General features: G+C 45.3%; 1 protein-coding gene across 2 annotated transcripts in view; it reads left to right on the forward strand.

Annotated features, from left to right (window-relative positions):
• UBE3C (ubiquitin protein ligase E3C) overlaps positions 1-22897 on the forward strand; it is a 123613-nt gene that overhangs the window by 4493 nt on the left and 96223 nt on the right. For both annotated transcript variants that reach the window (XM_045496324.1, XM_045496325.1), the window contains exon 2: positions 22657-22710. In XM_045496324.1, coding sequence (XP_045352280.1) covers positions 22657-22710 — 54 coding nt within the window. The remainder of the gene's footprint in view (positions 1-22656; positions 22711-22897) is intronic.

Consider the following 22897-nt stretch of genomic DNA (forward strand, 5'->3'; position numbering starts at 1 on the left):
TGAGTCAGCTTTCCGCCTGATGAGCTGAGTCTGGGATGAGGTTGGGGTCTCTGGTCCACATAGAGCAGTATAGATGTGTGAGTTGTAGGGTGTGGATTCTCCAAGAGGGGAGTGGTTGTTAAATGGAACGTCTAGGTTCCTATGGACATAGACGGAGATGTGGAACAGGCTGTTGATTGTACCTGTGTGAAATGAGGGAGAAATCTGGGCCAGACATGCAGATTTGGTAGTTACCGGCAGGTAGATGACTCAGAAAGAAGTCCCTAGGGAGAAGGCCTGGCGTTTGGGATGGGGTGTGGCCTGCGGGGTATTTTAACATCTAATAAGTGAGGAGAATACTTAGGAAAGAATCACACCTGGTGGAGGGCGGGGTGGGGTGGTGGGGAGGAGGCGCGACCACAGTGCCAAGCGCTGCAGGGAGGCACTGCGGCAATACTAACAAGCCACCAGGAAGACCTGGGTGGCTTCGTGGGGACAATACTCCAGGGTGGTAGGGTTGGAAGTCAGATCGCAGCATGCAGGGAGTGACCGGGAGGTCAAAAAGTGGCGAGATCTTTTTTTTTTTTTTTAAGTTTTTAGTTATTTTGGGGGGGGGCACATGTGAGCAGGGGAGGGGCAGACAGAGGGAGACAGAATCCCAAGCAGGATCCGTGCCATCAGGGCGGAGCCCGACGTGGGGCTCCATCTCGCAAGCATGAGATCATGACCTGAGCTGAAATCAAGAGTCAGACGCTCAGCCGACTGAGCCACCCAGGCGCCCCTGAAGTGTTTAACTTTGTAAGAAACTGCCAAGTGTCCTGCAAAGTGGCCGCGCCATCTTGCCTCCCCACCAACAAACAGTGAGCGGTCCTTTTGCCTCACATCCTGTCCAGCCTCGGTGGTTGTCAGTGATCGCATTGTGGTCAGTCTGCTAGGAGGCAGTGATGTCCTCGTCGTTTTCCTTTGCGGCTCCCTGATGACAAGGGGTGTGGATCACCTTTTCACGTGCTCATTTGCCATCTGTATACGTTCCCTTTTGCCCACTTTTCAGTTAGTTGTCTTCTTACTGTTGAGTCTCAAGAGTTCTTTGTATACGTTTCTTATGTATATACAAATATTTTGCGAATATACAAGTTCTTTTTCAAATGTGTCTTTTGCATATATTTTCCCCCAGTTTCTTCTAGCTTGTTTTTCTCATTCTCTTAACTGTCTTTTGCAGAGCAGAAGTTTGTGATTCTAATGCAGTCCAATTTTATCAATACTTTCTTTCATGGATTACGCTTCTGACGTCGTGTCTAAAAAGTTTGCCAAACACAAGGTCACGTGGCTTCTACAAGACGTTAGCTTCCAGTAGTTTTATACTTTTGTGTTTTACATTTGGGTCTGTGATCCATTTTGGGGAAATTTTTGTGAAAGATACAAGGTCAGTGTCTGGTTTTCTGCTTTTGTTGTTATTCGTTTTTTTGCATGGATGACCAGTTGCTGCAGCCTGTTTTGTTGAAAAGCTGCCCTTTCTTTGTTGATCTGTTTGGGGTTTGTTTTGTTGTGTTTGTTTTGCCTACGTCACCCTGTCTTGATTTCTGTAGCATTATGGGAAGTCTTGAAGTTGGATAGTGCCGCTTTGTTCTTTTTCGTCAGCATTGTGTGGGGTATTCTGGGATTTTCATTGGGATTGTGCAATCTGTAGATGAAGTTGGGAAAACCTGACATTTTGACAATATTGAGTCTTCCTGTCCAACATGGGGTAAGTACCTCCAGGGTTTAGTTCTTTGATTTCATTCATCAGACTTTGATAGTTTTCCTTGTGTAAACCTTATATGTGTTTTGTTAGATTTAGATCTAAGTGATTCATTTCTCTGGACCTAATATAATGGCCCTGTTTTTAATTTCAAATTCCAGCCGTTCATTGCTGGTATAAAGGAAAGTAGTTGAGTTTTGATTTGTATTAACCTTTAGCTCAGCTCCCAGCAGCCAGTTTCATAGTCTCGGTTTCCAGACATTTGACTTTTTTTTCTTTAATTTTTTTTAACGTTTTTATTTATTTTTGAGACAGACAGAGACAGAGCACGAGCAGGGGTGGGACAGAGAGAGAGGGACACACAGAATCCAAAGCAGGCTCCAGGCTCTGAGCTGTCAGCACAGAGCCCGACGCGGGGCTCGAACTCACGGACCGCGAGATCATGACCTGAGCCGAGGTCAGCCGCTTAACTGACTGAGCCACCCAGGCGCCCCCATTTAACTTTTTTTTTTTTTTTAGGAGTCTACGTTCCACATATAAGTGCGCTCAGACAGTATTTGTCTTTGACTGGCTTATTTCACTGAGCACAGTGTCCTCAGGGTCCACCCATGTTGTCACAGATGGCAGGATCTTCATCTTTCTCGTGGCCAAATAACATCCTGTCGTGTATCCAGTGGCCGCATATTTGTCCATCATCTGTTGATGTACATTTTGGTCGTTTCCATTTCTTGGTTGTTGGGAGAAACGCTGCAGTGAATATGAGGGTGCGGATAGCTCTTTGAGATCCTGTTTTTATTTCCTTTGGCTGTTACACACCCAGAAATGGGATTGCTGGATCATAAGGTCGTTCTGTTTTTTAAAAAAATTTTTAACGTTTATTTATTATTGAGAGACAGAGCATGAGCAGGGGAGGGGCAGAGAGAGGGAGACACAGAATCCAAAGCAGGCTCCAGGCTCCGAGCTGTCAGCACAGAGCCCGACGTGGAGCTCCAGCCCACGAACCGCGAGAGCATGATCTGAGCCGGAGTCAGATGCTCAACTGGCTGAGCCACCCAGGCGCCCCAGGTTGTTCTGTTTTTAATTTTTTGAGGAACCTCCATACTGTTTTCCATAGCGGAAGTGATGTTTTTGGTTTTGTTTTTGATCAGTTTGTTGGAATTTTCTACATAGATGATCCTGTCATCTGTGATCAAATACAGTTTTCTTTTTCTCTTCCTGGTTAGTCTACCTGTTATTTCCGTTTCTTTTCTCAGTGCACTCTGCGTTAGCTCCGACTTTCAGGAATGGTAAATCAGTGGTGTGGAGGGAAAGCCCTAGCCTTGTTCCTGATCTTACTGGGAAAGTTGCTAGTTTGTCGCCATTAAGTTTGATGTTAACTGCAGATACTTTGTGGATGTTTTTTATCAAGGTGAGGAAGTTCCCTTCTATTTCTCATTTACTGAGTTCTTATCATGAATAACGGGTGTTGGGGTTTGTCAAATGCTTTTCTGCATCTACTGATGTGGTCATGTGATTTTTCTTTAGTCCGTCGGTGTGGCGGATTACCCTCAGTGATTTCTGAATGCTGAACCAGCCTTGCCGGCCTGGGATCACCACCACCGGCTGTCTTCTGTATTTATTTTTATACCTTGTTGGATTGTGTTTGACAGTATTTTGTCGGGGGGTTTTGCATCTATATTCATAAGAGATAGTGGTCTTTGATATTACTTGTGATATTTTTTTCTGGGTTTGGCATTAGGGTAATGCTGGGCTCATAGAAGGAGTTGTTATACTCTAGGGCCTACCAAAGCCAGCTACTGCAAGTTTAATTTTCCTCTTTGATAGCTGTAGACAATTTTTTCTTCTTCTTAAGTTTATTTATTTTGAGAGAGACAGTGCAAGCGGGGAAGGAGCAGAGAGAGGGGGACAGAGGATCGGAAGTGGGCGCTTGGCTCGAACTCAGAAACTGTGAGATCATGACCTGAGCCGAAGTCAACCATTCAACCGACTTGAGCCACCCAGGCGCCTAGGTTTGGACTACGCTTAAGATTGTAGAACTCTGATTGGCTGGCTCTGTAAAACTGCCCTCTATTCTGCAATTGAAGATCTTATGTAAAATCTTTTAACTTAAAAAAAATCCCATGCTATTCTGTTTTAAAAAGCTGGCACTGGGTATATGTGTTGTCATGCCTACTCTGTGTACGTTGCAGTAGAAACTAAAACTTTCTTACAGATCTGTCAGTGAGTGAAGTAAAAATGCGTTCTAAGGTCAGACTTAAAAGTGTTAATTTTCTGTCAGGCTGGTATCACACTGCCGTTTTATCCGCCAGTGCCGCGTCTCTTCTCTTGGGTGTAATTAACTGGTGGCCTTCACACACAAGACCAAAAACCTGTAGTTCCCTGTAGCAGAGGTCGGGAATTCACGATCTGGTTCTCAGGGAAATCAAGCAGAAGAGAAGGGCTGAGACCGTTTGTCTAGTTCTCTTTGTACTACTTGCACTCAGGGCCTAGGGCGAGGCAAGCAGGGCCCCTCAAGTACCACTGGGCGGGTTCAAGGTGGCCTTACTGTCAAGCTCACACTGTGGCTGGCCCTGCACTGGCACCGCCCTGAGCGTGAGCACCTCCTTAAATTTTGTTCCCCAGGTATGAGCTTGCCTCGCTAGTCCCCGCCTGCCTTTGCACACATAAGCCGATTTTCGTGGGTTATGCAGTGAATTGCCAACTAGGTCTCTTAACTAAAGTAATGCGCATTACAGGAAGCTCATAGGACTGCAGAAGAGCCTCAAAAGAGTTTATTGCAAAAGCAGTCTGGAGTTTTCTTCGAATGTAACTTTCCGTATATTCTTAGAACTTTCACAGAATGCAGACAGCTGGGAGCTTGGAAGTTAGGCATCTTATTATTTTATACCACCGTAAGGGTATCTGCCTTCCACACATTCCTGTTCTGCCACGGCCTCTGCGTGCCCGCACCGGTTGTCGTCATAAAGGCAGGAGCAGGAACTTCCGTCGGCGTGTGTCCATGCGGTCCAGCACCTCCCGTGGTAACCGGGTTAAAGATGGAAATGCCTGCTGGCGGTGTGGGTGCCGTGTAAGTTGTCTCAACCTGCCGGCTGGGGGGCGGGGGGCAGGGGGCAGTTGAACATCAGAGGTCTTAACAAGGTACATGCCTTCTCATCCAGTTATTGTGCTTTAAGACCTTTATCCTAAGGAACTAATCTGACAGGTGCAGAGGAAAGACGCAGGGGAAGAGATGATCGCGGGGACACCCATAATATTGAACAATTTGAAACAACGTAAACGTCTAGCAGGAAATTTGTGAAGCAAATGGTAATACAACAGTGTAACGGAATACTAGACAGCCGTTATTAATATTTATATTTTAATGTCTTATATTTATTAAAAGGATTCGTTGTTAATGGAAATGAGCAGATTACAAAACAGGACTTCAGTGTGCATTTAAATTACATTAATCTAAATGTCACAATACCTGCTTCACCACTTTCTTAATTTCCAGTGAATGAAGGACGTGGTACTTACAGTTCCTGTAGAATGGTGGCTTGGAGCAGTACGTTCTTGTTGTCCACTCAGTTTTGTGGGACGGGGATCTGAGAGCAGTTGGTGGGTGGTTCTGGCTCAGGATCTCTGTGAGGCTGCGGTGCCTAAAGCCTTACCTGGGGGGGCTGGCTTCTCCACGTGCTGGGGGAGCCACTCCTGGGCTGGCTTGTCCACGTGCACCGAAGTTAGTGCTGGGTCTTGGTGGGAGATGTCAGTTCCCTGCTACGTGCACATCTCCTTAGAACTTGACTGTCCTCCTGACATGGCGTGTGACCTGGGAGTGCAGGGAGTGAGCGGCATGCCTGTACGAGGCAGTCCTGAAAGTCACATACATTTTTGTCGGATTCTGTTTGTCTGTCCGGTCCACACTCAAGGTCGGGGGTGGGGGTGGGGGTGGGGGTCACGCTCCACCTCTTAAAGGGAAGCAACCTCAAAGACCTTGTGGAAGTATGCTGAAGCCACCGCAGAAGGGGTATCAGTTTCAGCTAAGTTGTAAATGCTAATAACACATGACTTACATGTGCTATTTTTCTGTCTTAACAGCCTATTAGGATTTAAATATTATGGCTTTCCTTCTCTCCTACTGGCTATGTAACTATTATGCAAATATGAAGCAGTTAAAAAGCAAAGATTATCAACCAAACAAGTTTTTAGTAGATGTTTTGGCGAAACTTAGTTGACTCAGAGACAGTTTTGTAGCTCTGCGCCTTAGAAACGTAAGCAGGTGTCATTTATTTGCAGCAGTGGGAATTTACTTATTTAGATCATTTACCTCTTTGATCCAGCCACCCTTGGAGAAGGGGGAGGCACACAGTTGGGCCAGGGGGAGTAGATAATTTTGGACTGGGTGTCTGTGGGTTGTCACCATGACAGCCGTAGGGCAGGAGGCAGTCACGTGAGGGTATAGAAGAGAGGTGAGTGAAGTAGGGGAGTATCACGGTAAATTTTGGGCCATCTGGGAGCCCTTTTGGCTGGTGGTATACCAGAATGGAGGGACGAAGCTTGTTTTCCTTTTCGTGCTGTGTGTATCCTGTTTCCAGAACCCCAAGCAAATGGCATAAGGTTAGTGCCCTAGGCTTTTGTATGCTGGACTGGGATCCTTGCTACTATGTATATATGGACCTCGTTGCCATCGGGGAGGAGGGACAGCACGGACAGAAGTGGCCAGCCTCGGAGAAGTGGTAATCACCTGCAGATTGCTCAACGTGGCTGGAGTCAGTGTTGGAGAGAAGGCCGGTGAGAGGCGGGCAGGGCCCAGATCATAAAGGTTCTGTGGGTCACACTCAGGCATATCCAGGCCTGTGGGTGAGCCAGTGAGGGATTTTGAGCAGTAAAGTGACTGTGGGCAAACGGGTTTTGGAGAGATGAGTGTGGGGCGGTGCGGGTGGTGGGAGGCCAGGCGAGAGAGGGAGGCAGCCGCAGTTGTGCAGACGAGTAATGCGGGCCTGACGCACCGTGGTGGGCACCTGAGTGGAGGGGCCTTCGAGAGCTGTGGACGAGGTAGAATCCGTGAGCTCTGCAACGAGAGGGGGCCCTTCAGGCGTTCGTCTGGGATTACCGGAGTGGAGAGTGAGGCCGTGAACCGAGACGTTAAATTCCTAGGGAGTTGTTCGGTTTGAGTGGTGGAGGGTGTTCAGGAAGCGCCGGTCTGGAGCTTCGGGTGGAGACCCGGAGTCCCTCAGTCCATCAGCAGGTGGTGGAAATTGCGCGATGCCCGGAGTCCTCAGGAGAAAGGGTTCGCTCAGAGGCTCCGAACAGAACTCCCACGGCTGCCAGCATTTACACAAGAGGCAGAGAAAGGGGCGTGCAAAGGCGATCGTGCCGTCAGGACCCGGTGAGCGGAAGGCTAGCGTGATGTCCGTGTGTGTGGGTGGCCAGACAGTAGCTTTAATGAGGGAATGTGTGGAGGCAGAGTGGGAAAAAGCAGGGACTGGTGGAGGACCGCGGACCTGTTGAATGAGGCTTTATTTTGAGGCTTTTGTGTTTTGCTGTAGCCATTCCTCTCTGCCTTGTGTTTAGACTTGATGTTATCCCAAAGCAGAGAGTCAAGTCGTTCCATCTCTTTTCTAAAATTAAAATTTTGTTTTATGTTTAAAAATTACCGTACATGGGGGCGCCTGGGTGGCTCCGTCGGTTAGGCGTCTGACGCTGGATTTCGGCTCAGGCCATGGGCTCACTGTTCGCGGGATCAAGCACCGTGTCGGGCTTGAGCTGACAGTGTGGAGTGTGCTTGGGATTCTCTCTCTCTTCTCTCTCTCTGCCCTTCCCCCACTCGTTCCCCCTCTGTCTCTCAAAAAACATAAACTTAAAACAATTTGAAAATTAAAAAAATACATGCTCATTGTGTGGACTTGGAAGTATTTATGTTTATTCTTAAAAAAAATTTTTTTTAATGTATATTTTTGAGAGAGCGACAGAGAGACCAAGCGCAAGCAGGGGAGGGGCAGAGAGACAGGGAGGCACAGAATCCGAAGCAGGCTCCAGGCTCCGACTGAGCCATCCAGGCGCCCCCGTTTATCCTTTCTTTTTGGACATTTAGGTTGTTTGTTTTTATCGTGAACATCCTTAGAGCCAACAATGTAATTATTTTTTAGGATAAATTAAAGAAGTTGAATTGCTTGGTCAAAGTATGCACATCGTAAAGGCTTTTGATACACTTTGTTCTCTGGAAAACAGGAATTAGTTTCTATTCCCTGGTTGCTTGGGTTCAGTGCTGCCTTTGCTTCTTTGCCCCGCTGTCAGCCTCTCGGGCATTTTCTCTCCAGGGTGTTTCCGTTTCCCTCTTCCCTCGTTACAGCTGGCAGGCCACCGTCCTCGGTATTTGTCCTCTGGCAGGGTGCTTTGCCCCTGTGCTCTCACTTCTTGACTTTTTAATTTAAATGTGTTAGCATTCCTTGGAAGTTCTTCCAAGGAAGAAATCAGAGCCAGAGAGTCCAGAACTTTGGCAAAAACTGCAGGGCTCAGGTGTCGGACCGCCGGTCTGTGGTCCAGGATGCGCTGCTGGGGGTTGTGTGGCCTGCACACGCCGTGTCTGCCATCTCGCCGCGCTGCTGTTTCCCGTGGAAGGTCCCAGGAGCACGCCCTGGGAAGGTGGCTCCAATAAAACCCTGCTTCCTTTTGAGTTAATTTTCCTTTTAATGAAGCTTTAATGCTCTAATGTTTTTTTTTTTTTTTTTTTTTTTTTAATTTTTTTTTTTAACGTTTATTTATTTTTGGGACAGAGAGAGACAGAGCATGAATGGGGGAGGGGCAGAGAGAGAGGGAGACACAGAATCGGAAACAGGCTCCAGGCTCTGAGCCATCAGCCCAGAGCACGACGCGGGGCTCGAACTCACGGACCGCGAGATCGTGACCTGGCTGAAGTCGGACGCTTAACCGACTGCGCCACCCAGGCGCCCCTGCTCTAATGTTTTTAAGGGGCATCAGTAAACCCTGGTGTGTGGGCGAGCAGCACACTTCATACCACATCCTTACTGCAACACATGAAGTTGTGTGGGGCGCCTGGGTGGCTCAGTCGGCTGAGTGTCAGGCTTCGGCTCGGGTCGTGATCTCGCGGTCTGTGAGTTCGAGCCCCGCGTTGGGCTCTGTGCTGACAGCTCGGTGCCTGGAATCTGCTTCGGATTCTGTGTCTCCCTCGCTCTCTGCCCCTCCCCCACTCATGCTCAGTCTCTGTCTCAGAAATAAATAAACATTTAAAAAAATTTAAAAAAACCAAAACAAAACATGAAGTTGTGAAAAGCGTGATGAGAACCTGAAAAAAATGTTATCTCCATGACCAACTACAGTTTCATTGCTTATCTTTTCTGGGCTTCTGTTTTTCACAACTTGTAATACCAAAGTGATAATTCTTGTTAATCAGAAAGTCAGACTGAATTACTTTTAATATTACCTTGCTCTAATAATGTTTCCATTTCCAGTAAGGGGCCTTTAAAGCAGTGTTAATTTTTTTTTTTAATTGAAAAAAATTATAAAAACAATGAGATCCATCTAAAGACAGATCCATCCATCTAAAGACTCCTGATTTCCCCACTGTTACCAGTTTCCTCAGTGTCTGTTTGGAACTAGTGTAAACATAAATAAACATATCCCCCCATCACCGTTTCAGTGATAAGGGGAGAACGTACTACAGTTCTCCTGAGTGCTGTATCTTTTTTTTAAATTAATTAATTTATTTTTTATTAAAAAACTTTTTTTAATGTTCATTTATTTTTGAGAGAGAGAGTGAGATGGGGGAGGGCCAGAGAGAGGGAGACACAGAATCGGAAGCAGGCTCCAGGCTCCGAGCTGTCAGCACAGAACCCGACGCAGGGCTCGAACCACGAACCGTGAGAACATGACCTGAGCCCAAGTCGGACGCCCAACCGACTGAGCCCCCCAGATGCCCCTCCTGAGTGCTGTGTCGTAACGAGTCCACACCAGCACCTGTAGGTCTCTGGCGCTCTGTTTCCTAGGTGTATCACGTTCCACTACATGGTTTGTATCCTGTAAGTCTTTCCAAGTTTATCGGAATGGGATTGAAACTGTTGCATTTTGCTTTGGATACTTTTTAAAGTGGGCTCTTTTCTGATTATAAAATAATGTTTATTACAGAAAATTTTAAATTACTGCCATAAGTAAAGAAAAATCACTTCTTTGGAACCCTCCCCTCTATTTAGAAATAATACACTATTAATATGTGGATAAGTGTTCTTCCAGTCTTTTTCTATATATTTTTTGAATTAGGAATCATTTTGCACATTTTGTTTTATAAATATGATATTTAGCACTTACTGTATTTGATGCACCTTTAAATACTTTTTGCTTGCACGTGAAGTTAGTTTCTCTTAGATTTTCATAGAGGTTCTTAGGAAAAACCTGCAAGTTGTAGGTGGTGCATTATTCACAAATAATACTTTTGCTAACATTTAACATTTTAATTAACTCAAAAGGAAGTGTTTTACTTGACTATTCTTTGAGTTGTGTAAAACTGCTCTTCTGTTAGTGCATGAGAGTGGGAAAATACCAACTTAAAACAGGTGTGAAACTGATTATTCTGTTTACACTGTTAAATGTAGTAAATTGCTAACGGAAAATAACCCAAATAGTGAAACAGAGGAAGCTTCATAATTGCTTTAAAAATCAAGATATTAATAAGCATGCTGAAGTTCTTTTTATAAATGGTTAGCGGTCCGTCTGAGCATTTGGTTTATGGAAATTACATTATATAAATGTACTTTGACTTCCACTCAGATTTTCGACCATAAATTTTTAAATTCAGATAGTTAATGAAATCTGATTTAAACTATATATGACTGATTTTTTTTTTAACTTCATTTTGTTACCCCTAAACAACAAAAAAAAACGTTTTTTATCCTATTGAAAAACATCTTTGTTAATGGCATTTTTGAAGTTTGGCCACATTCAATTTTCAGAGGAGACAAGATAATGTGTCTAAAGCTCAAGGCTCAAATAGGGAAGTTTGCTTCGTTCACTCTTGTTTACGTGTTGAGGAAGATGTGTAGTGTCACAGCTGTGGAGGGAAGATGAGGGTCGAAAGGACCGTGGGCGCCGACTCGTCATGCCAGAAACACTTGATGAGTGTGTTTTGTGAACTGGTATAGAACTGCTCCTGAGAATTCCCTGCTTTTTCTAGGCCTGTAGGGTTTAAAATGCAAGCGGTGCTTTCCAGTATGCGTGTAATAAATCGGAGCGGTCACGGTCTGAGGGTTCTTTTTGGTGGTGCTTCCTTGTTCTTTTCCTCCCAGCCACTTCGTATGGACTTGTTTACGTGGAGCTGGTTTTGAAAATTTATGTCGTCTTGTGGCTTCACTGGTTTATTACAAAGGTGAGAACGTATTCCATGGGCATGGGTAATAACTCAAGCGGTAGAAAATAACGACGCGGAGGAAAGCGGTCCAAGTCCCCCCCACCTCACCTCTCACCCGCCCCTCACTGCCTCCGTCACGGGTCCTGACAGTCAGACTGTTCTCTGCGTGTGGAATCGTCCGGGGGCATGCTCCTCTCTCGTTTAAACACCTGCTAGAGCATGTGAAACAGGCTGCAGCACTCCTCTTACCGCCTGATAACCCATCTTGGAGATCGTTCCAGATGAGCGCAGGCGGATTGACCACATTCTTTTCGAGAGCCAGATGATCCTGTGTGCAGTGAACGTTGCACAACTTATCTGTCTTATATTTTAATGGCCGTTTATGGTCAGTTTTTCACTAAGCAACATTGCAGTGCATATCCTTGTAAATAATGCCTTGTAAATGCCTTTGTAAATGCCTTTAATTCGTATAGGTCACATTTCTAGAAGTGCTAGCTCAAAGGCTGTGCACATTTGGGAGTTTAGTAGATGCACCTCGATTGCTGAGGTGGGTTATCAGCGAATGAAAGTGCCTGCTGTCTGTAACTCACAGCAGCTCCCTGAGTCTGTTTGCCAAACAGATAGGGAAAAATCCTCTTTCGTTGGGTGTCTATTGCATGTTTCTAAAATGAGTAAAAATGAAGTTCTTAGGTTTAGAAGATTTTTATTTCTCTCTGCACTGTTTATAGCTTTTGCTGATTTTACAAATAATTGGCTTTGCGTTATTATAGGTAGTTGTTCCTATTTTGTTATTTTATTAACCTGTGTTATATTTTTCCGTGTAGAAAGTTCTAATTTTTATGTACTCAAATTTATTAAATAAATGACAAACCGTAACAAGACTTAGTGTTGACGTGATACATCTTTCTTAGAGAAAGTCTTCTTTCATATGGAGATTTTTTAGTGCTCATATTACCTTCACATTTTTATAGCTAGCCCTTTATATATATATATATATATATATATATATATATATATGTATATATATATATGTGTATGTGTATATATATATGTATACATATAAATCTTATATCTGTTAGGGATCTGTTGTTTTTTTTTTTTTAAGTTTATTAATTTATTTTGAGAGAGTGGGGGAGAGAGCGAGAATCCCAAGCAGGCATGTGGGGCTTGAACTCACAAACCATGAGACCATGACCTGACACAAAACTGAGGGCGCTTAACCAGCTGAACCACCCAGGAGCCCTAGGGATCTGTTTTGACGTATAGACTAAAGCTACATTGTTATTTATTTAGGTCACCCAGTTTTTCCAGTAATAGTTATTAAATAATACACATTCTACATAGATTTGAAATGCTACCTTTATCACATGCTGATCTTTCTTTCCATTTGAGTCTCCCTGGAGAGTCTCTGAATTTGACCTGCCTGATCATGCTTTAGCCTCATTAGTGTAGGTCACTGTTTGTCCCAAAGGATGGTGTGTGATGATTTAGGTGGCACATGAAGGAACATTGTAAAAACTGAGCAGTGTTAATTTCAGAATAACTAGGGTGTCAGATCCGTGATTTCTCTGAAATGCTTGCTCACCATGAGGTCAGAGTAGGCGGTTGTCAGCCAGGTGTCAGTGTTCGGTGGCTGCAGTTTGGGAATATGGGCATATGGAGTACGGACTATATACACGGCCCATGTGGCTAGTGTGCATTTCTGTCCACTGAGTCTCCCTATGCATTGTGGTGGGGTTTATTTTTCTAGCAACCTGATGAATTTCACTTTCAGAAATTGATAGTTATTTTGCTAGTGTGAGGTACACACAGGTATTGGTAATAGCAAATTGGGATTATGTCTGTGCCTTTATTTTTTCCCACCTGACTGCTGTGCCTGACGTGGGTTGGGGTTTTATAACAACAGAAAAATATGTCATTTTTGAAGTCTGAAGGTCAAGATTGTCTTGTAAATTAAGGCACTAAGGATAATTATGATTGTCATCATATGTCTTCATTTATAATAAGGACCACATTAGTGAGCCGCTGGAACTAGCTTTTTAGTCTCGTAAGCTTACAGCCTGCATAGGAGGAAGCACAAATCAAACAAATGATAAGATTTTTGAGACGTGGTTTCTCATGCCCTGGCTGAGAGAGTGAACCTATCCCATTATGAGCCCGGTCTCCATGTAAAACCACCGTGCTCAGGCTTTATTTTGAAACCATAAGGCATACCACCCCTAAACCGTTAAACTTTGGGGGAACAAACAGGAAAGATTTCTGAACAGCCTGAAAGTAAGTGCAGAATGGGACGGTGAATTAAATTAATGAAAAGTTGAGAACGCTTCATCTGGGGTATTGTATTTAATTACAAAGGCTAAGCTGCTAATTGGCCAAAGGTATGATGAAAAGTGACTTTAGTAACAAAGCAAATAACCTCACTGTCCGGTGAGTCAGTTCGCGGATCACTTAGAGACACGTGTGGCCACTTTTCAGTCTCCAGGGAAGACAGAGCTGGTCTGTACACACTGAGGCGCTCACTGATGCTTTGACATGAACACGAGCTGGGTAAATAAACAAGTCTAACTTTTGTCTAGCTCCTCTTTTAATTTCCTTAACCTTTTAAAACCCATTGATGACTTTGTGACAGACAGTAACATAGACGTGATGTGTGGTGTTGTGGAAAAGCAGAGCTGCGCCAGACGCCATGGTGGCCCAGTAGGGGCTTTGGTCCAGCGAGGTCCCGCAGCAGAAGCTAGAGCCTCTCCTAGCCGAAGGGTGGTCTTGCCTCTTGCCCGTGTTTGAGAGGAGTACCTAACAGAGCGTCCGTTCGTCACTCCTGCGTAGGGGATTTAGTCCTCTAGCTTTGTGAAGATGGGGGCAGTCATGACCAGCACCCTCTTCTCTCCATCCTGAGAGCCGAAAGGTCTCCTCTTGTCCGTCACTTCAAGAGGAGCGTCAGATCTTTGTGATGTAAACCTTTTACCTTGAGCCAGGGGAAGTACATCTTGACTGTGGGGGAAAGAATTGGGAACAACTTGAAGAAAGTACTTCGAATACCACGCGTACAGAGTTGAGTGAAGGTGTCCCTGAGCGGGGTGAGTGGGTGGGCACAAGCCCCCTCCCTTTTCTAAAATCACCCTGAGACTAGTACCAAATAAAAGGGCGCATACAGAAGGTCGGGCCCTGGACGCTTTCTTGAAACTGAAGTTTGTTGAACCACAGCCACACCTGGTGTTCTGGTTAGGAATTCATTTTCAGAATCCAATTCTGTCAGAGAAGGGGAATAAGTAACATTTGCCTGATCTAATGATGGACATGTGAGTTTGTGTTCTCTGTGGTGTTCGATATCAAAATTAAAAAATAAAATTATAGACTTATCTTCCTCTGAAGCTTTACATAGCACCTCATACTCCTTTATTGGGATGATAAACTGTTCTTTTGCTTTGAGGAACTTTGTTTCTTTCTTTTAATTTTTATCTTTTATTTATTTAAAAATTTTTTTTGATGTTTATTTATTTTTGAGAGAGAGAAAGAGAGACAGAGTACAAGCAGGGGAGGGGCAGAGAGACAGGGAGACCCAGAATCCGAAGCAGTTCCAGGCTCCGAGCTGTCAGTGCAGAGCCCGATGTGGGGCTTGAACCCACGAACCGTGAGATCATGATCTGAGCCAAAGTCGGACGCTCAACCGACTGAGCCACCCAGGCGCCCCAGGAACTTAGTTTCTGATAATTGTAATCCAGTGTTTCCTTTTTAATTTAGCTGATTTGAAATGTAACAATGCAGTTTTGTTTTCATGGTGTTGAGTTTTAGGAGGAACTGGAGCTCAAGACAGCAGTACCGTAGGGCTCGTGATGGCCTCGTGCCTTCGCGCTGGTGGGCCCGGTCACCTGGGTGGCGTCTGCGGGATTCTCCACGTTCGCTGTCTGTCCCGTAGTAGTTGATAAAGTGCTTGAGGAGGTACTTTGAGATCAGGCAAATCCTGTTTTTTTCCTCAAACTTCTGCCCACTAACTTTAGCATGCCTCGGTAGCTCTTGTCTGCAGTGTTTATTACTGTGGTGTTTGGTGATACCTTTCCTCTCTCCTACTTTTATTAACTGCATTCTGTGAGAAGAGATTTTTCTTCTGTCTTGTTTATATATTTATTTGATTATGTAAGTATGGAGGCATAGCTAATGTATTTTACCGTATGCAGTAACGCCTAATGCCATCATCATTGCATAACCTCTCTCTAATTGTAAGAGAATATTGGAAAAGCTCAGATTGAGGAGGAGAGTCCAAGATATGAAAGGTAAAGGTGGAGGAACTGTTAGAGATCGGTAAGGAGTAGGGAAAAAAATGGTAATTAACTGCAATGTAGGACCCTGGATGGGATCCTAGAACAGGCAGAGATCTTCAGTATAAAAATGGGTAAATTTCTTTTTTTTTTTTTTTTTTTCAACCTTTATTTATTTTTGGGACAGAGAGAGACAGAGCATGAACGGGGGAGGGGCAGAGAGAGAAGGAGACACAGAATCGGAAACAGGCTCCAGGCTCTGAGCCATCAGCCCAGAGCCTGACGCGGGGCTCGAACTCACGGACCGCGAGATCGTGACCTGGCTGAAGTCGGGCGCTTAACCGACTGCGCCACCCAGGCGCCCCAAAAATGGGTAAATTTCTAATGAAGTTTGTGGTTCAGTTAGTGATCCTGGCCCCATTTTAATTTCCTGTTCTTGCTAATTGCAGTCTGGTTATGAAGGGGGACTAGGGTATAAGAGACCAGGGGATTAGGGAACTCACAATATCATTTCTGCAACTTTGTCTAAAATTAGTTCAAAGTTCAGAGTTTTAAAAGTTTAAAGAATAATACTAAGTGAATAACGATACAGATGGTCTAGCTGTGCTACAGCGTGTGACAGTGGCAGAGGAGTGTCCCTGAGACGCTGGTGTAGGTGGTGGTCTTGCTGGAGGGGGCGGGGCCTCCGTGCCGGGAGTCACCTTTCTTCACTCTTCCCTCTGTCCAGGTGCGTCCAGACGTGATCCTCCCTGTGCTGTCCTCCACCTTCCAGCCTCTGTGCCTGGGTACTGCGGACGATGTGGCATGTGTGGCTGTTACTCCCCACCTTTGCCGCCCCCACCCCCGCTTTCTGCCGTAACTGACCGTGGACTCACTGTGGTGTGGGTTACTCTGTGGGCTCAGTCAGGGTTTGCTGTGGGGACGTGTTCAGACACTTGTCTCTACGGGCGGGCGGGTTTAGCGTGTCCAGAAGGGCAGCTTGGCGGTCAGAGGAGCTGGCCCGTCCACCTGAGCAGTCATACTTTCCAGATGGAGTTGGGCTCACCAACATTTGTAAGAGTGATTGATTAAGTAAGGAATGTTGATGAGATTTATAATACTTATAACATTTTGAAATTATTTGTCGACCTCCTGAGGGAGTTTAGAACATTGGAATTATTGGTTGGATTTAGGATTTGTTTGGCCACTATTCCGATTTTGGTGGCACTAAATGTTGGTAGATAGATGAGGGCCTTTCTAATACCCGCCTCAATAGATAAGTGATTTTACATTCTAGTCAACTTTAAAATCTTTCCAGTTTCAGATTTCCCAGTTGTACCTTTATTCTTTCTAAATTTAATCCTTTATTCATTCAGTTGGGCACAGTGCTAAATATCGGGATTATAAACACCAAGACACGGGCCTTGTTCTGAACGAATTTATAATTTATTGAAGGAGAAACATACAATTAAAGTTACCTTTACTCTTTCCTCTCTGCAGGTGCATTAAGATAAAAAATGTTTTTCTCTTTAAATAGACACTTTGTTTTATCTTTAAGTGATAAAACCCTGTAAATCTAGACCCTGCTAAATATTTCACATTGTCAGGCTTGTGTGGTTAGAGCTTGGTCCGCAGGGGCGCGGCCGTGGGCTCTCCGCCTGTGTGGCTGTGGGCCCCGCAGGGCTGCTTCCTCTCCTGCCGCGCGGTCCACGCCTACTCGTTCCCAGACTGGGGCCCAACGTGTACCTCCCTGTGCTCGGATCATTCCTTACTTGCGGCTGGAACTGATGGAGTTCAAGTTTTACTCTCTGATCTTCTGCTCGGAGGGCTGACAGTGCACTCCTCCCCAGACCAACTGTGCCCACGCCAGCGCTCAGTGGCTAGCACTCCGTGGCACGGCGTGTTGAACGGTGATCTGCCCATGGCGGAGGCCGCGTCCTTGTGGGTGACACCCACGTAGCCTCCGTGGTTTTGACTAGCGCAGATAGTCGCGTGCTCCGTGCCCTTCCACGAGCGTCTTCTGCGCCGAGGCCGTCGTCGCCTCGGCGAGCTCCCGGTGGATGGTGTGGAGGAACGGGAATGACGGTGGCCTCCGAGGGGGAGCTTCGTGGGCGAGAGGACGTTTAAGCGGAGTCTCACCCGAGACGAGCGCGGCTTGGGTGCGTGCTGGGGTCAGGAGGGAAGCGGGGCCGCCCTGGGCAGAAGGGAGCAGGGCTTGAGGCCTAGGGATCGTGGGAGAGATGCGCTTGAGGCAGCACCAGGAGATGGCCCATGAGGAGCCGGGAGAAGGAGAAGTGTTTTAGCCATGATACCCCCATGCTAAGGCTGTGTTTGAACTTGATCCCTCAGAGGACATTGGTGGTCGTCAGACTAGGTTCTCTGATAGGATGACTAACACGAAATAGAAAATAAGGGCAGTGTAGTAACGTTTTACATAAATTTGGTTAATTTAAATGAGCATTGAGAAGAGATGCTTGCTTGCTTGCTTGCTTGCTTTTTCTTTTTTAGTGTTTATTTATTTCTGAGAGACAGTGCGAGCCAGGGAGGGGCAGAGAGAGAGGGAGACACAGAACCTGAAGCAGGTTCAGGCTCCAAGCTGTCAGCACACCGCCCGACGTGGGGCTCGAACTCACAAACCGTGGGATCATGACCTGAGCCAAAGTCGGACGCTTAACCAACTGAGCCGCCCAGGCGCCCCGAGAAGAGATGATTCTTATATTTGACCTTCAGTGATCTTTTAGGAAACGATTGAGAATAGGTTGCAGTTTTTTGTTGGCTTTAAAGGGCTGGCAGTCTGATGTGACGTGATCCAGAAGGAGTCACAGGGGTCTCAGCTGAACCGTTGCTTTTGTTACCTGCTAACTCACGAGTCGCACCCCCGTCTCCGTGGCCCTGAATTGCGAGGGTGTCATCGCCTCCCTCCCATCCCTGCCGCCATGGTGTGGGCTCCGCAGCCAGAGCTGGAGCCCTCGGGCCCATCCTCGGCCCGGAGCGGACTCTTCCACGGTCATCGCTGAGTGCGGTTCATCCCGGCTCAGCTGTCTTGTGCGCTGTCCCTCCGCCCGCACGGTTTCCCATCTCGTCGTCCTGCTCAACACCTCCTTCTAGGTTGCCTCTCAGACTTGCCGTTTCTTAGCGGTCCCTCAGTGGCTGAGGCAGAGCACCCCTCTTTCCCCGCACTTGGACCCTGTTTGTACCTCGGTGCACGGGGGTGGACTGTCCGCCTTGTTCAGGGTTACTGCTGAGTAACGGCGTCTGGCACACAGCGCGTCCTCAGTAAGCAGGCTTCTTTGCCCTCCCGCCGCACTGTGAGCTCCTGGGGAGCAGGTGCCGTACTTTGAAAATATCTAGGGCCTAGCATGATACACGATTCGCTGAGTACCTGCTGAGTGAATAGATATTCCTCCTGTGCCTCATTTGAATGTCTTTTGAATGGGGACCACGCGGGGCGGCTCTGGCCCTGATCCGGAAGTTGGTTACTGTTCAGGGGCCGCATAGGGATGATCTACGTAATTTATAGACATCGATTGTGTGGTCTGTCGCCCTTTCCTTTGTGCTGGGCTGGCTTTTTACGGCAGCCTCTGTGTCCTGCTCTGATTACTTAGTTCACCTTTTCTAGACATTCTGTATCCTGTGCTTCTGAACTCTGAACTTCTGAACTCTGTCAGATTTTGGTGATTAAGACCTTTTTCTGTGGCCTCCTTCTCCCCATCAGCCTCCTTTCTGGTATATCTTCCAAATTACTTATGTCTTATGAAGACAAAGAATTTTTTTGATTTCTCAAAATGTAAAATAATAATGTTCTTTTTTGAAGTAAATGGTATACTGCTTAGTGGGTTAATAAGTTCTAGCCCACCCGTGTTCAGGTCCTGGACCGTCCACTTTCACACCGCGACAAGGGAAGCCCTCCATCCATGTTGGCCTCTGCGTGTTGCACCTGTGTCCTCCCCTCGTCCCTCCTGTGTAGGGCACGGTGCTTGGGTGTAGACAAATCAGTGCTGGTGGCAGCCAGTGGTGTTCTTAGAGTTGACTTTGTGGTGTGCCTGACTTGATGTGCGAGTTTGGCTGACCCCTCCCTGTAGCCCCTTTTCTTTTTCCTGCAGGATATTTCAGGAGCATGAGTATTCTCTGAAAGGCCTTTTCAGTTTCCAAAGTACAATTTTATTGTTGAAGTTACATATCAGGCTTTGGTGTGTGTCTGTATATCCAGTATTTTAGATTGCTTGCTATACTTCCTTTATTCTTTTTAAATGAATTGTCTTTTGAGTAGGGAGACTGTATGGCCCCTGAGCACAGGTAGGAGGAGTGACCTTCGTGTTTATACGATGTCCCGTGTCCAGGGAATTTGACTTACAGGCCATGAGAAGTTCAGAATACTCAACCGTCAACACGGCCAGCACTGTCTCTTGTGCTTGTGTGGCGCCTCCCACATCATAAGCTTCAGACTTAAATAGAATTTGTAAGAAATTCTAGTATTGAGTTAGAATCTAGTTGTGTGTTTTGAGAGCTAGCACCTGTTTTGATTTTGAAGCTATCGATGCCTCGGTACCGTGTTGCTGGAACCCGAAAGTACTTTTCAGCTGGTGTGCTCACTGCGTCTTTTAGACTGCTTTGTTCTACTTAAAGGAAGTGCTCATCAGTCATCTCGTAAGCATTTGTTGGATACATACGCATGTCGGATGTGGAAGTAAATGAGAGCAGCAAGGTGGAGGGAACCACGGGGTCCTGGAGCCCGTGGTACCGGGCTTTGGGGTTAGTGAGGATGATGAGCTCGTTTGTGTGGGCAAGTAAATCTGGTGCCTGTTTCGCCAGCGTGGACCATTTTGGCTTGTTTAATTTCAGACATGAAATACGTTTTTTCATAGTTGTACCAGGGTATACCATTTTAAGAAATCTCAACTCTAGCTATAACCAAATAATGAACATATATTAAATCTGGACAAATGGAGATAGAAGGGAAAGAAATTATGGACACAGGGATAATGGCTAGAAATTGGTCTATATTATTCTCTAGAAGCTGTCCATAATTCTGAGCATCATAACTTTGCACTTTTTACTATATAGAGTTTCCATTCTCCCTACTCCTTTTTTTTTTTATTTTATTTATTTTTAAAAAAAAAATTTTTTTTTTTTCAACGTTTATTTATTTTTGGGACAGAGAGAGACAGAGCATGAACGGGGGAGGGGCAGAGAGAGAGGGAGACACAGAATCGGAAACAGGCTCTAGGCTCTGAGCCATCAGCCCAGAGCCTGACGCGGGGCTCGAACTCACGGACCGCGAGATCGTGACCTGGCTGAAGTCAGACGCTTAACCGACTGCGCCACCCAGGCGCCCCTCTCCCTACTCCTTTTAATTAAAATTTAAAACAAAATATTTTTCTGACTTTGAACATGTGGTAGATAAAGGCTTTTTATTTGAAATTCAAGAAATGAAATTTTCTTTTTAAAAATTTTTTTTAAAGTTTATTTTGAGAGAGAGTATATGTGCACGCGTGTGCATGAGCGGGGGAGGGGCAGAGAGAGGGAGAGAGAGAATCCCAAGCAGGCTCCGCACTGTCAGCACAGAGCCTGACGCAGGGCTTGAACCCACAAACTGAGGTCATGACCTGAGCTGAGATCAAGAATGGATGCTTAACCGACTGAGCCACTGAGGCACCCCAAGAAATGAAATTTTCTATAGTGGAAAATGGAGGATTTCTTTTCTTTCTTTAATGTTTATTTATTTTTGAGAGACTCAGAGACAGAGCATGAGTGGTGTAGGGGCAGAGAGAGAGAGGGAGACACAGAATCTGAAGCAGGCTCCGGTCTCTGAGCTGTCCGCACAGAGCCCGACCCGGGGCTCAAACCCACGAACCATAAAGTCATGACCTGAGCCGAAGTCGGACACTTAACCGACTGAGCCACCCAGGCACCACTGTCCCGCCCCCCCTTTTTTTGAGTAAGCTCTACTCCCTACGTGGGGCTTGAATTCATGACCCCAAGATCAAGAGTTGCATGCACGGCCTACTGACTGAGCCAGCCAGGTGCCCTGGATTTATTTCTTTGGTTTCAATTTTGTCGGTGAGAAATTTTTCATTCTGCACACTGTTGATTCACATATCAATGTATAATTTTTTTAATGTTTATTTATTTTTGGGAGGGAGAGAGAGAGAGAGAGCACGTGCACACACGGGCAGGGGAAGGGTAGAGAGAGGGGGACAGAGGATCCAAAGCGGGCTCTGCACTGACAGCAGAGAGCTGACGAGGGGCGGGTGGGGCTCAAACTCCTGAACCAGGAGATCATGACATGAGCCGAAGTCGGACACAACCGACTTGGCCACCCAGGTGCCCCTCTCAGTGTATAATTTTAAATTGGCTTAACTACTGGGGTGCCTGGGTGGCTCAGTCGGTTGAGCGTCTGACTTCAGCTCAGGTCATGATCTCGCGGTCTGTGAGTTCGAGCCCCGCGTCGGGCTCTGTGCTAACAGCTCGGAGCCCGGAGCCTGTTTCAGATTCTGTGTCTCCCTCTCTCTCTGCCCCTCCCCTGCTCATGCTCTGTCTCTCTCTGTCTCAAAAATAAATACAAACATTAAAAAAATTTTTAATTGGCTTAATTACTTGCCTTCCGACACTATTTTGATGGTGTGTTTGTTTTTGTTAAGAAATTTATTTTTGTAATGATTCATATATAATGTCTTGGACTGTTAGTTTTAGTTTGAATTACATTTGTAAAAATAAAATGCCCATTCGCTGTAAACTGGAACACTTCGGGGGAGAGGAGAGTTGTCTTTACGTATTTTTATTTTATTAGGAATGTTTAACTTTCCCATTGATTGCTTTGGTTCCTTCTACATACCGAGTAATCTTGTTCAAAATTTAGTTTTACTTATGATGAAAAAAGATTTTTTTACCATTCAGTAACAGTACAGAAATTGTTTTATCAAAATTTGTATTGAGATAATCGTACACTCATGTTCATCCGTTAGGAATAATACAGAAAGGTCTCTTGTTTGCATTGCCTGATTTCCCCTGGGAGTTGTATTTTGCAAAACTAGTGTGATAATCACAACCAGGATATTGACATTGATATAATGCATTGACATTATTCAGATATTTCTGGTTTCACTTGAAGTCTCTTGTGTGTGTAAAGAAATCAGAGTTTATTCCTGGAAAACTACTGTTAGTTAAAATACTAACTTTAATTAGATCTGTCATCTGGCGGGAGGGAACCATTTAACCTCGTGTGCTCAGATTTCTCATTAAGTCAGAATGTTTGTATGATGCTTAGAATCCCTTTTGGGTCAAAACATTCTATAATTTTTGTATGAGAGCATTTTAGAATTTGAAATTATAACCTTCTTTCTCTTTTCTCTTTTTGTGTTTAGGAAGAAAAGGCTTCTCTTTTACATCGTACTCAGGAAGAAAGAAGAAAGAGAGAGGTAAAAACAGTTTTATAATAGTCTCTTTAGATAAACATTTTTCCATAGCATTTAAATAAGGGTTGATTTTGCTGTTATATATATGCATGGTATGCATATGCATATATACATATTTTTACATCTATGAAACTTTAGAAACATTTCTGGATTTTTTGGATTTTATAATAAGTAATTTATTCTGGAACCA

Source organism: Leopardus geoffroyi, chromosome A2, assembly GCF_018350155.1.
Source record: "Leopardus geoffroyi isolate Oge1 chromosome A2, O.geoffroyi_Oge1_pat1.0, whole genome shotgun sequence".
NCBI classification, from domain to species: domain Eukaryota; kingdom Metazoa; phylum Chordata; class Mammalia; order Carnivora; family Felidae; genus Leopardus; species Leopardus geoffroyi.